The sequence below is a fragment of the Sus scrofa genome, chromosome 7 (assembly GCF_054392235.1).
Source record: "Sus scrofa isolate SSC_HxYL_T2T_F1_AM1 chromosome 7, Sscrofa_HxYL_maternal_Yorkshire_Landrace_v2.0, whole genome shotgun sequence".
NCBI classification, from domain to species: domain Eukaryota; kingdom Metazoa; phylum Chordata; class Mammalia; order Artiodactyla; family Suidae; genus Sus; species Sus scrofa.
In genome coordinates this window covers 124,228,306-124,242,621 of record NC_139389.1, presented here as the reverse complement: position 1 = coordinate 124,242,621, position 14,316 = coordinate 124,228,306, and the positions used below count along the sequence as shown (strand labels likewise).

At 41.4% G+C, this 14,316-nt stretch overlaps 1 protein-coding gene across 5 annotated transcripts in view; it reads left to right on the top strand.

Moving 5' to 3' along the window:
* The first annotated feature begins 1,185 nt into the window (after positions 1 to 1,185).
* The window catches only part of PPP4R3A (protein phosphatase 4 regulatory subunit 3A), a 36,992-nt gene continuing 23,861 nt past the window's right edge, over positions 1,186 to 14,316 (top strand). For 4 of the 5 annotated variants that reach the window (XR_014811293.1, XR_014811292.1, XM_005666399.4 and 1 more), the window contains exons 1-2: positions 1,186 to 2,185; positions 12,044 to 12,099. Coding sequence is in view for 2 of the 5 variants with exons in the window: in XM_005666399.4 (XP_005666456.1) it covers positions 2,044 to 2,185; positions 12,044 to 12,099 (198 nt within the window). In the remaining 3 variants the exon portion in view is untranslated. Of the gene's footprint in view, positions 2,186 to 2,910; positions 3,116 to 12,043; positions 12,100 to 14,316 lie in introns of those variants that run through there. The other variant, XM_084970041.1, reaches the window with a different exon arrangement.

The following is a 14,316-nucleotide window of genomic DNA, read 5'->3' as shown; positions in this document are numbered from 1 at the left end:
AAGCCTAAAAAGAGTTACATCTCAAGTTAACGATTTTAGTGTTTTTTCTGTGTATGGGGAGATGTTAGAGTGTCGGGGAGTCATTGAAAATTTTCCTTCGGTATGTAGCTTCATTACCTTGGGGCCAGTGAATCCAAAGTACAGAATGCTTCCTGTTTTTCTCCATCCTGAATTGCCTGCAGGGTGCATTGCCTGTGAGGACTGCAGTGGCTAATGGCTGGATTCTTATAGAACCAGAATGGCAGACAACATTTTTTTTTTTCCAAAGACAATCAAATATGTTATTAAAATAAATTTCAGCAGTTTCTTCTTACTTTTAAAAAGAAGTGCTACTATGAAATGCAAAATTACACAGGCGGCTCATATTTCCAATGGCCAGCAATGACCTAACCCGTCGGGCAAATAGTAAAAGCCCCCCAAATGGTGGCTACTGTTGCATGATAGGAATGAGAATGTCATTTCTTTGTGAAGACTAACAGTGCTTAACACTGAACGTTGAGAAACATTCACCCTGAGTGTACAGTACTACATTTGTTTTCGTACACCGCCCCTCGCCCCCGCAAGTTCTTACTGCAACATGGAAAGCTAGAAAATAACAATTCTGATAAAGGATAAAAGAACGGACGTAGCAAGCTGGATTGTAAGGAGAGGTTTTAGATTTGTCACTTCGGGTTGGTCCCACGCCCAGAAAATGAAAACTGTCCGAAGTTTCTACACTCGCACCCCAATGCGTGCCCCATGACAGCTCCCAAGGCCTGCCGCCGACCTTGCTGCCCGAACTTGTGGCCTTTCCCGGAAGCTTGTCAACCTCTTCCCAAAGAAGAATGGCCTGAGTCCGGCGGGGCTCCTGCGCCACCGATCTCCGCGCTCCGGATGCCCAGTCCAGCTCTAACGGCGGCTGGTTCAGAACACTTGCGGAGGCCGGCGCGCCGTGGCAGAGCCCCAGGACGAAGCCGCCCGGCGACTGCAGCGCAGGGGTAGACGCGGCTGGACGGCGAGCCAGCCGGGAAGCTGCGGGCGGACCCAGCCCCCGAGACGCCAAGCTCCGGTCGGGCAGGGAGCCGCCCTACGCTCCACAGCCGGAGGCGGGCTCCACGCCCCTTTCGAATCGGAGCCGGGCTGATGACGAACACAGGGCGCGACGGACGCACACACCGCCCCGCGCTCGCACGACGGTGCGTGCAGGGAGCGCGAGGAAGTCCCGGGCCGTCACCGGCGCGACCAGCGTTCCGCCTCCTCCGCTCCCTGCGCTCTCGCCACCTCGGCAGCTCGGCGCCAGCCTCCCGCCTCCGTCCGAGGCCTCCGCTGCTGCGAGGCTCCCGGCTTCGCTCCTGTCTCTTTAAATGGTGGGGCCAACGGGCCGCCCCTGCAGCTGCTGCCTGGGTGGCCCCGCGCGCCGCTATTGAGGAACGAACCAAGATGGCGGCGGCTTTGGCTCTGTGAGGAAGACGGAAGAGGCGGCGGTAGCGGCGGAGGGACAGGGACCCCCAGGAGCCAGGAGCGCTCCTGCTCCTGGGCGCTCTCGGAGTCTTCCGCGCACTGGTAGCAGTTGCAGCAGGAGCAGGCGCTCGTCGGCTTCGGACATTTGAAACGGGAGCGGAGCGCAGCCCCAGCTGCGGTGGCAGGACCAGGTATCAGGAAGGAAAACATGGCGGCGGCGGCCTGAGGAGGCGGCGGCGGCGCGGGAAGCGGCTTCGCGGAGATCATGGCGGAGGCGGGAGCAGGGCAGTGACCGGCGCCCCGAGTTCCTACCGCGGCGGCACAGGAGGCTGCGAAGCGCTGCGCGCCCCCCTCGGGGTGGCTGGGCTCGCCGGGCCCGGACAATAGCGCCGAGGAGCGGGAGGCGAGGCAAGGCGGGGGCCCAGAGCTCGGGCCCCGCGGCGGGCCATGCGGGCGGCAGCGCGGCCCCGGGGCGGCCAGAGGCGGCAGTGAGGCCGGGGAGCCCTCGGCTTGCGGGCGTCCTCCTCACTCGGCTCCCGCCTCCCCGGACCCCCTTTCCGGGCGACTCCGGCGGGGCCTTTGCTCCGGCCCCCGCGCGGCACGATGACCGACACTCGGCGGCGGGTGAAGGTTTACACGCTCAACGAGGACCGGCAGTGGGACGACCGGGGCACCGGGCATGTGTCGTCGGGCTACGTGGAGCGGCTGAAAGGCATGTCCCTGCTTGTCAGGGCCGAGAGCGACGGTGAGTGAACCCCTCGGCGGCGGGACCCTCCCCTCGTCGCGGCCCTGGGCCACCTCCCGGCTTCCACGGGGCCCGTGGCCCTCTCTCCGAGGGGGTGGCTGGGGCGGCCGCCGCCTCGGGGGAGGGCCCCCGGCACCCCTGTCCCCCCGGAACTGCTCCGAGAGCCCTCGAAGTGTTTTCTTTCTCTGGGCGCCGGGTCGTGAGCAGAGCCAGGCACCCTTGAGCTCTGCCGCCTGGGAGTGTGGAGAGGTCGGGGACCTGGGGGCGGGAGTCCGGACCGTGCTGTTCTCTTACACCAGAGTGACCTTGAGAAAGGCACTGATTAATCCGATCTCCTGCCTTAGTTCTCTTATCTGTAAAGCAGGCATGAAACTTGCCCAGAGCTAAGAAAGTTTTAGCTGTTTACTCTTTGGAGCATAAATATTTTGCTGTTTGTCTTTTTTTAAAAAAAAAATATATTTCTGCTGCATTTTTCTGATCCTCTTGCAAGTTGGCATCCCTAGTTTATGAATCAGGCAGGTAACTCTGCACTCGGCAAAGAAAATATTTCTTCTTTTCCATGAGAAGCTAGATTTGTGTTCCCCCAGGGTTAGTTGCCTTTTTCATAAGAAATGCAGAATTTGGTGTGTGGTTTCACGGTAAATCCTGCAAGTTTTGAAACATTTTATACGAGCTTTTTGATTGCTTAAAATGTATATTTATAATTTGGTTCAGTTAACAGGTGGGGAGAAGTTGGTAGAAACCTTTAAAACCTTTGGAACTGGCCCTAGTGCCTATGCTTCGCATATTTTGAAACAGCTCTTAAGGTTCAAAGACCAAATTGTTTGAAGATAAGTGTTTCACATGTTTAAAGGCACACTCTTGTTTAAGGGATTGCCACTTCCCTGGTGGCATATGGTCCGTTTCCCTTAGAGAAAATATTCACATCAGGTAAAACTTTTCAAAATTTTTTCTTCTGAATTTGAAAACCTGTCTTATGACAATAGCCTATAAATTTATGGGAGCTAATTATTTCAGGTTTAGATCGTAGTTGTTCTGTACGGGAATTATTACAAACTCATTTCAAGCAACTTTAGTTGGACTCGCTGCTAGCAGTACTCCAATTCTCTGGAACACGAGTAAGACTCACCATTCTGTAATTGAAGACTAGAGACATTGCTTTTCAATCTGAATGAAAAAAATCGTAATTTGCAGTATATAGCGCATAGGTTACTTTGTAAGGCTAACCAAAGTAACATAAAACTGGAGAAAAGTTATTTGCCTCTTAAAATACAAGTTTGAATATGAAGTGTTACTGTGCTTTTGTATATGACTATCACATAGTAAATGACTAACTTCTCTGTTTTTGCATGTTTGGGGAACTTTATATAGTGAGTTGGAAGGTACAGGGTTTGTAGGATTCAGTTAACTTTTTTTTTTGCTGCACCTGTGACAACGCCGGATCCTTAACGTACTGTGCCGCAGGAGAACTCCTAGTTAACTTCTTTTGAGATGAAAGCATGTAGATTTGAGGTCAACTCTTTGAAATCTCATAATAATTTAAAATAAAGCATAACTTCGCAATGTGTGTTTAATTGGGCTCATTAAACAAAGTCCTTTGTTTAAAGTCTTTTTAAGCATTGTCTTAACGTCATATTATAGGGAATCAAACTGCTCTAACACAGTGTCGGAATCTGCTGTATTTTTTTTTTTTTTTTTTTTTTTTTTCTTATCTAATAGGGAACTCCCTGAAATAAATTGACTAAATGCGCCCTTGTTAATTTATAAGTTGTTAGCAGACTAAATCCAAAAAGAATAGGCCTAGAAAATTCCGGATACTTGCGAAATACTCTGTAAATAATCTTTAATTATTACTATTCTTTTCTAAAAAGAAAATTCCAAATAGGAAGAATAGTCAAAATTTATTGAGTGTCTACCTTGTGCCAGAGATTTACTTGTATCTTCTGGTGTAGGTACTATTATTAGTTACACTTACATATGGAGACACAGAGGCTCAGAGAAGCTAAATAATTTGAGATCAATCGCACAGGTAGGTTAAAAAGCAGGGAAGATCAGCGTTCAAACTGAGGTGACGGAGAGGTGTCTGGGATTGAGACTAGCCTCTGGTTTGAAACTTGTGTTATCAATTATTTAATTACCATCATTAACTGTTTACGGTATGTTTTAAACCCACACATTGTTATCTACTTGGGTTTGCCATGTAGACTCAAGGTTTATTTCACAGAAAATGAAAACAATTTTTAGGAGCTCCTGCTGTGGCGCAACGGGAATGGCGGCATCTTGGGAGTGCAGCAGGTTCTATGCCTGTCACAGTGGGTTAAGGATCTGGTGTTGCCTCAGCTACGGTTTAGGTCGAAACTTCCTGGCTGGGGAACTCCACATGCCACAGGGTGTCCAAGAAAGAAAGAAAGAAAACAAACAACTTTTAGCCTGAAGATACTTAAAATTATAGTTTCTCTCTAAGCCACAAGTGGGACTTTTTGTATTGGCTGCAAGTTTGAATTATCCTTTATTGTGTGCCTTCCTCATTCTCCATTACAGGATAATTGAGAATTTTATTAGGATGAGCGAAATGGAAAGTTATTTCTGGTTTTCCATAAAATGAGTCATTTATCTTGTTAAAGGAGCGTATACATTTAAGTGAAAATCAGGAAGGCAAGTTCTTGTGGCCTCTCTGTTACAGGGCACATTTGTCTGGTTAAGTTTGCCTTTCCCCTCTGGAGCTGAGTGGCTTTGCAAATCTGTAGCTCACCTTGCCTTGGAGGTGGGATGTCTCACCAAGCTTCTGAGCCCATGTTCTAGATTGCATCCTTATTTGGTACATTCCTACTGGCAAAATATGTTGCAGAAACATATTCTTTTTTTAAAAAAAAAAAAAGGTTGCCTCATTTCTCAGGTTTTATTGTATTTATTTTATGTAGTGTACCTGCAGAGTTCCATCTTCCAATAAAGATTACTTAGTATTGTTTTTTCTTCCAGTTTATGCTATACCTGTTGGCTTGCTGAAGTGAGGATAATACTGTCATTCCTTCCACCCTCTCACTTCATTTTCAGATCATTCATTGTCTTCCACTATTTTTTTTATCACCTTCATCTCCCAATTTTAGAATTGATAAATTGTAATTTCTCCTTACACTGAAGGATGTCTTTGAACATAAAATCATCTCCATACTCTATTCTGGATTACCTGCCAACCAAGATTGGTGGGTTTTTTGTTTTGTTTTGGTGTGTGGAATTTTCCAGGCCAGGGATCAAACCTGAGTCGATGCAGTATCGCCAAGTCCTTAACCCACTGTGCCACAAGAGAACTCCCAAGAATATTGTTCTTTCACAGCCACAGCAATGCCAGATCTGAGCTGTGTCTGTGACCTACACCACAGCTCATGCCAAGGCCAGATCCTTAACCCACTGAGCAAGGCCAGGGATTACACCCGCAACTTCATGGTTCCTAGTCAGATTCGTTTCCACTGTGCCACAACAGGAAGTCTGAATATTGTTCTTATATTTGGTTTTTACCTTAAGTTTTATAAAGCATATTTTACATTTCATAGTAGTTTTATTATTTGACTTGTTTATTTGGAGTTAAAAATAATTCAGTCTTCACTGTTACTTGAGGCATGAAGAAAATGATACATGGAGAAATGTTTTGTTTGAGGTAGCACTGTTAGCTAATGGTAAAAACTGGAGTCCAGTGCTTCTATGTCTTGATAGGACTTGGCTGTGGGCAGATCTGCCTTTACTCCTCCTATAATTAGAAAAGGAGGTCAACATTTTGGGTAGGAAAGCCTGTTTTGTTTTGTTTTGTTTTGGCTGCTGTGGTGAGAAATGAACCGAAGTAGCATCAGCATTTTTTACTGCTATTCTGATAAATCATTAAGTAGTATAGACCCTTGCATACAGTAAGCATTCTAAATTTAGCTACCAAGAAGCCCAGTGTCAGTACTGGAAGAAATATTTTACTTTGAAAAGTTGATGTAAGTGCAATATGTGTGTGTGTGTGTGCGTGTGCACAGACCTACAGTGTGGAAAATTAATAGGCTTGGGATAACCAAACTTTTATTTATTATCTGTTACATATGATAACTTCTCAAAGTTTGAGGGCCACTGGCTGTATTTGGGTATAACGAATGGGGTTGGAATGTAGTGAAGGCTTGACAGGTGTGGAACTTTTTTTAGTGTAATGCTACCAGCTTTTTTCTTGAACCTTCATTTCCTTCATTTTAGCTTTTAAATGCATGTGTAGTCTGTCGTCCACAAAATTGGGAGGGAGTAACCTGGAACACTGACCTGCTGTAGGTTTAAGGCATACACTGGTCTCCTATTCAGATAAAATTTTGGACTTCCCTTCATTTTGGTGGTGTTTTCTTCCTACTAGTGAAGCACAGTACCTAAACTCCTGCCCTTAGCTTTGACCATTGATAATGTCAATATACTGGAGATGCCAAAAAGTTGAGCTGCTTACTTACAGCAGCAGAGCTGAAATCCTTAGGTTTTTATCCAAATCTGAACTAAGATAAGGATCCAAGTTTCTTAACCCCAAACCAGATACTCCCATACTCCTTGAGTCTGACTGGTTGGTTGATATTGAAAATAGAACCATAAAATTATGGAAACTATCATTTTTCCAGTGAAAAGAATTGATATCTTCTGCACAAGTTAATTTTCCAGCTAAATTTAATTGTAACAGAAGATTTAAAGTCTCAACAATTTTCATGGACTGTTTCCTAAATACTGTATGCTAGAATGTTTTTCTTTTTTTTTTTTTTTGTCTTTTTGCTATTTCTTTGGGCCGCTTCCGCGGCATATGGGGGTTCCCAGGCTAGGGGTCTAATCGGAGCTGTAGCCGCCGGCCTACGCCAGAGCCACAGCAACTCGAGATCTGAGCCGCGTCTGCAACCTACACCACAGCTCACGGCAACGCCGGATCGTTAACCCACTGAGCAAGGGCAGGGACCGAACCCGCAACCTCATGGTTCCTAGTCGGATTCGTTAACCACTGCGCCACGACGGGAACTCCCTTTTTTTTTTTTTTTTTTTTTAAGAATGTTTTTCTTAAGCAGTATTATGAACTTGTGTTGGTTAGTGTTTGATTTGTAATGTGTTTCTGGATCATTGTTAACAATATTCAGCAGTACAGTGATGCCAGGGAAATAAATGCTATTCTGATTATGTCCTTAAACTATTGAGTATTGGTTATGTATTAGGTACTGGGATAGGCGCTTTAATATAATACGCAGAAATACTCAGTTAATACTCAGTTACACTAGTACTGAGTTAAAATACTCAATACTCAAAAGCAACCTTAAGAGGTATTATTTTTTTCTAACCATGGATCTTGGTGTCTTGATTCTTTGATTCATAGTTCTGGGGTCATTTTCCTGAACCCAGCCAGGAATCTAGATCTGTTGGGTTTTGTTTTTGGCCTTGCTATGAGGTGGCTTGATGTGGGATCTCTGTTCCCAGATCAGGGATCAAACCCCAGTTGCAGCGGTAAAAGCATAGAGTCCCAACCACTAGACCACCAGGGAACTCCCTAGACTTTTTTTTTTTTTTTTTTTTTTTTTTTTTTTTTTTTTTGGTCTTTTTGCCTTTTCCAGGGCCACTCCCACGGCATATGGATGTTCCCAGGCTAGGGGTCTAATTGGAGCTGTAGCCGCCGGCCTACACCAGAGCCACAGCAACACAGGATCCGAGCCATGTCTGCACCCTCCACCATAGCTCACGGCAGCACCGGATCCTTAACCCACTGAGCAAGGCCAGGATTCGAACCCGCAACCTCGTGGTTCCTAGTCGGACTTGTTAACCACTAAGCCAGGACGGGAACTCCTAGATTTTTTTTTTTTAATGTAAAATCTTTCCATTTTGAAAGATTTGCAGGAATTCAGTGTATGAGTATGTTTGTTAGACCTGGAATCAAAAAAGCTGTCTGCTGCCTGGATCCATACTACAGGCACTAGTTTTTGAGTTCTCTGATTTCAGCTCTTTTCAATTGGAAAAGTGTTCATAACTTTATCCATTAGAAACTAAGAGATGGGGAATGGGGAACCTAATAGATGGCCTAGGAATAAAACCTAGAAATGTGTCTTTTCGTTGTATCTTACTCCCCTAGGCAAAAGGCTGTTTTCCATGTTCCAGCCACTAGAGCGTACTAACATCCTAGGGAACATGGTATTTGGGGACCAAAGCTTGACTTCCTGAATTTGTGTCTTAGACTAAAGCCACAGGATATGGCTGAAATGGGTGTCAGGAGAGATATTTGCCTCTGACATTGTAAATGGCCCAGGAGAAAGAAAAAGTTATTACACCAGAAGCTCCTAGTATGTGCATATTCTTATTTTAACTAGAACTTTCAATTTGTGATTGATTTTTCCTTTCTGGTCATCATAACACTGTAAACACTAACAAGAGTTTTGAAGCAAATGCAAAAAGTTGGGTACTTGAAAAGTAATAATTGTACCACTGCTGGGTTTTTTGTTTTTGCTTTAGCAGCTGCCATGTCAGGTGTGTGTTCTTGAAATCACGACTCGAAGTGATAACTCTAGCCCCTGTGTCATGTGTTGTTTTACCCCTTCTCTTAAACTTAAAAGAGAAATCTTTTAAAGTAGAATACATCAAAAGGGTACACATTTCCTAAATATTCAGCTTTATTAATTCTTCACAAAATAACCAGCACACAAATGAAGAAACAGCAATAACCATCACTCTGGAAGCCTATTTCCTGTCTCTTAGTCACTATCCCCTTCCCCCCACCCTAATTTCTGACACCATAACTTGAACTCTATAAATGGATTTATGGTGTATACCTTTGTCTGGGGCTTCTTTCATTTGTTTTTAAGACTCATACATTGTTGCATTCACATAAATTTGGTTCATTCACTAACACTGCTATATGGTATTCCATGGTATGAATATTTACACTTAAGCTTTTTTTTTTTAAAAAAAACAATTCAGATGCTGCCTAAATCAGTACTTCAAAGTGTATAGTTCAGTATTTTTTTTAGTATATTGATAGGGTTATGGAACCATCACCACAATGAGAACATTTTTTCCTCTCCGAAAGAAATCATGTACCCATTAGCAATCATTACCCACTTGTGACCCCTTCCTCCCAGTCCTAAACAACTACTAATCTACAAATCCTCTAAATTTGCGTATTCTGGACAGTTCATATAAGGGCAGTCCTAAAATATGCAACCCTTGTGACTGGCTTATTTCACTTATGTTTTCAAGATTCATCTGTTACAGCATTATCAGCACGTCATATCCTTGTATAGCCGAATAGTATTTCATTTGCCCATTCATCAAGGTTTGGGCATTTGGATTATTTCCACCTTTTTGCTGTTATGAATAATGCTGCTATGAATATATGTGTACACATATTTGTGTGGGCATATGTTTTCATTTCTCTTGGATGTATACCCAGGAGTGGAATTGCCAGTAACTAACTTTTTGAAGAACTGTCAAACTTTGCCAAAGTGGATGCCTTTTTATACCCACAAGAAAAACGTATGACGGTCCCAGTTTCTCCACATGGTTGCCAGCACTTGTCATTGTCTTCCTAGCTTATATGAAATGGTATCTTTTTGTGGTTTTGATTTGCATTTCTCCAGTGACTAATGATATTTAGCATCTTTTCATGTTTATTACCATTTATGTATCTTCTTTGGAGAAATATCTATTCAGATCCATTGCCCATTTTTAAATTAGGTTGACTTTCTATTGAGTTGTAAAAGTTATGGATACAAGTCCCTTATCAGACACGATTTCCAAGTAATTTAGCCCATTTTGTGAGTTGTCTTTTCACATTCTTGATGGTAATGTTTGTAGCACAGAAATTTCTGCCTTTGACTATGTCTAGTTAACATCATTTATCAATGATGTCTGATTTTTTTTTTCCCTTTGGTAAGTTGTGCTTTTGTGCAGTTCAGCCTTTAAGGTGACGTTATGTACTGTGACACCAGTTTGGTTCTATGACATTAGACTTATTGCATTTTCGGAAATATAAAGTAATGCAGTTGTTTTACTCTATTATTTAGATTGCTTTCGAGTACATGCTAAATTTCAAAGTAGGGTTTTTGGAATGTATTTTCTCTAGAAACTTTTGAGTATGATATAAACGTCATGACTCATCTTTTAAAACTTTGATCCATGATGTATCTCACATACTTTGTGATTTCACTGGGAAGTAATAGAGTATAATTTTTGTTCTAGTAATTAAACAACAAAACAATGAAAGAATATTTACAGAGCTAATTGGAGGTTTTTAGTACTTTTAAGGGACTCCTGATGTCAAGTTCATCTGCTTGCTGTTTTTCCTTTTTATAAACATAAGACATCTATTAGTAATTACCAAAGTAAAATTTCATTGATTAAGGAAATTAAGGGGCCCTGGGTAATTTATTTTGATTTTTTTTGGAAAAGTTGGAAAAAGAAGAAGATTAAACAGGCTTCCTCCAGAATTTGAACCTAAGTGAGTCAAAAGTAGTAAAAAGAGCCTAAAGAATGGGGTGTTGGAAAATATGGAGACTGTGTAGTTACCTTAAGTACAGAAAGGGTAAGATTGACAAATTTTGAGTTAAGCATTTCACCTGTGCTAGACACTGGGCAGATTCCAGTGAAGTGAGAAGCTGTTCATGTGTTCACGGTGATTCCTAAGTAGGTCACCCCAAACTTGGCAAAGTGGGTTTTACTATATTCATTATCGTAGAGCACCATAACAAACACAAAATAGTGAATGGTGAGTAAATCACTAACATGGGATGATGTCACAACATTAGAAAACAAATTTTAACATAAAAGCAAAATTAGCTGAATTTGGAAATGTTAAGAACACCCTTTTCTCAAATGAATAGCCACTGTTTGGAATGGATCAGGCAACTGTTAAACGTAATTTGAGAAAAAAAATGAAAGGTTTGGATGAGAGAAAATGCAGAACTTGGCTTTAAACTGAAACTAGTTGATGAAGGGAGAGATAAGTTTAGCCTTTGCTTTTTTTTTAATTTTTTTTTTTTTTTTTTTTTTTTTAAGGGTCACACCCATGGCATATGGAAGTTCCCAGGCTAGGGGTCGAATCAGTGCTACAGCTGCCGGGCTACACCACAGCCACAGCAATGTGGGGTCCAAGCCTCGTCTGCCACCTACACCACAGTTCATGGCAATGCCGGATCCCCGACCCACTGAGCAAGGCCAGGGACCAAACCTGCATTCTCATGGATAGTAGTTGGATTTGTTTCTGCTGTGCCACAACGGGAACTCCAAGTTTAGTCCTGAAATTTGCTCTTTGTGACAAAGCAGTATTTTCTAGAAATGTGCAAATTACCTTATTCTGTGAAGTGAAATAATTATTTAAAGATGGAAAATTGTGGTAATTCCTGTATTAAGAAGCAGAAATAATCAAACTTACTTAAGGTGAAGCATGATTTGGGGATGTACTCAATCGATCATATCCTTATTTTCAAATTTTTGCAAATGAAATCTTTTCAGTCTTGATAGATCAGATTGTATTTATTAAAAATGTTTATTTGCACGTTTTACGTTATTTCTCTAAGTAGTGCTGTGTATCACAGATTTAATTCCAAATCATCTGGCTTCACCCTGTACCATTTCATTACCATCTGCTGCCCAGGAGTTGTTAGATTTCTGTTACTATCCAGTTTTCTTCAGATAATTGTCTGTCTTGTTAAAAGTAAGCATGTATAAAGCAAGCATTTCATAGGTTACAAATTATTATATTTAAATTTGTATTTTAAAATATATCAACTGAAGTTGTCTGTGCATCAAATGTGTGTGTATGTAAAGGAATATAATTCTGTTGCCATGCAGTTACATAATGGAGTATTTTCTTTTTCTGTTTCCTAGGTTCTCTACTTTTAGAGTCCAAAATAAATCCTAATACTGCATACCAGAAACAACAGGTAAAATTTTGAAGATCCGCTTTATTTTGGATATTATCCTCTCAGTTTGGTAATTAAATGGTTCCTTACAGTGAAAATCAGAACTAACTGCAGCACCCTTTACCAGTCTAATTCCAAATACAGTTCTGGAGTTCCCATTGTGGCTCAGTGGGTTACGAACCTGACTAGTATCCATAAGGACTCAGGTTCAATCCGTGGCCTTGCTCGGTGGGTTAAGGATCCAACGTTGCTGTGAGCTGTGGTATAGGTCATAGAAGAGGCTTGGATCTGGCATTGCTGTGGCTGTGGTGTGGGCCGGCAGCCGTAGCTCCGATTTGATTCCTAGTCTGGAAACTTCCATATGTCAGGGTGCGGCCCTAAAATAAATAAATAAATAAATAAATAAATAAATAAATACAGTTCTGACAGTCTCTATAGTGTATAAAGCAATCTTTTTAAATTAAAAAAACCTGCTTCAGGTTACTAAGTTTAAGTTCCAGATATTCGACCAGCTGAGCCTTATTTCTCAAAAGTTAAAACTAAAACAACGCAGTTTTCTTGTTTACATCTAAAGGGAATAAAAGTGACCACTGATGGACTAGGCAGATACTAACCAACTAAATAGTAGAAACTCCTTCTTTTACTCTTGTAGATGGTAGTGGAAAAGGAACATTTGTATCTTTATTTAACAACTCAGTGTAAATAAGAATCTGATTTCTTGTATAGCCTGAATAGGACTTCATAATGATGTAGTAGGTTTTTAAGCCAACTTTCAGCTTGAATACATTCTCTTTCTTCTACTCCTTCTGTTGCAAGAGCTATCTGCATGTCTCTCACTTAGTACTTACCGGCACTATCATCAAATGGTATGTATTCAGAACACACTCACATAGATAATAATGAGTGCTCTACAAAACCAGTGACCTCAGTATCAGTACCCTCATTGCCCTAAAGGTGCAGATATAAAATAAATGAAAATAAAAATATTACAGGCATATTTTATATATATTTATAAATAAATACATTATAAACAGATTATAAAGTGCTTTGCTTCATCATCGACCATTAAAATACTACTAGAGGGAACTTAAGTTATATTTTCTGCAGTAGATGATGCCTAAAGATTGTAACTTGCTTGAGGTCACACAGATAGTATATAGGAAAGCTGATATTTAAATTTATTTAATGGTGACTTATTTGTCCAAGAAACACTGGTACAATATGAAACATTTTCTTGATTGTTCAGTGGCTTATAAACAAAGTGTTAATAAACACTTCGTTGCTTTTGGTGTTCTTAACATTTTCAGGCTTGATTGGAGACTAGAGTATTTGATTTTGATGTTCTATACTTAAATTCATATTTTGAGGTTTCAATCAGCTGAAGAGTAAAACACATCCTAGGAAGAAATTATTGAGTCTGTTTTGCGGATGAATGAAAAATCTATATGTCTTAACCTATAAGTTGTTGGAGGATAAGCAGGCAAGATGATTTGGTGAAAATTAGGGTCTTCAAGAAAAACAGAAGAGCAGTTCCTAAAAATTTTCCAACTTAGAACTTGTCAAGGGGATAGTTAAGAGCATATTTCTTTCAATGCCCTGATTTAAGTCTTCAAATGATTCTTAATATATATTGTAGCAGAGCAGTTGCTTGCAATTGTATTAAAGCTGTCTTATTACTAGTGTGGTGGTGGTTTCAAACTTTCCAGTGGGTCTTATGTTATCACCAGTTTTCATAACAATATGTATTATCCCAGTAACTTAAAGATGAGGAAACTGAGGCTCAGGGAGGCTATCCAATTAACTTCTGACATGTTGATCTTAAAATGTTAATGTAAATTATTTTGAGCCTGAACAGCTACTCAGTCTTGTGGGGCAGATTGCTTGCTTGGGATCTGTGATCGCTAGAAGTCCTGGAAGATAGTAAAAAGAGGTCTTTGAGCTCTTTTTAAAAATTCTAAGACTTGTGGATTTAGCCTTTTAGTAATGCTGCACAGCTTAATCAAAAGATCATTTATTTACTTAAAGTGGCATTACTTTAGTTCAGTAAGAGACTGTTGGCCTCATGATTGACAGTTATATAATTTACTGAATAGTTAATATGCAGTTTAGCACACACATTTTTAAACATGGGATCCATTTGTGTACAGTAAGAGGTGTCCTTGCCAAGGCAGTGAAAAGTATTATAAATTACAAAGGTCCCTTAAGATACTTTAAAGATACAGTCATGTTTCCTCAATA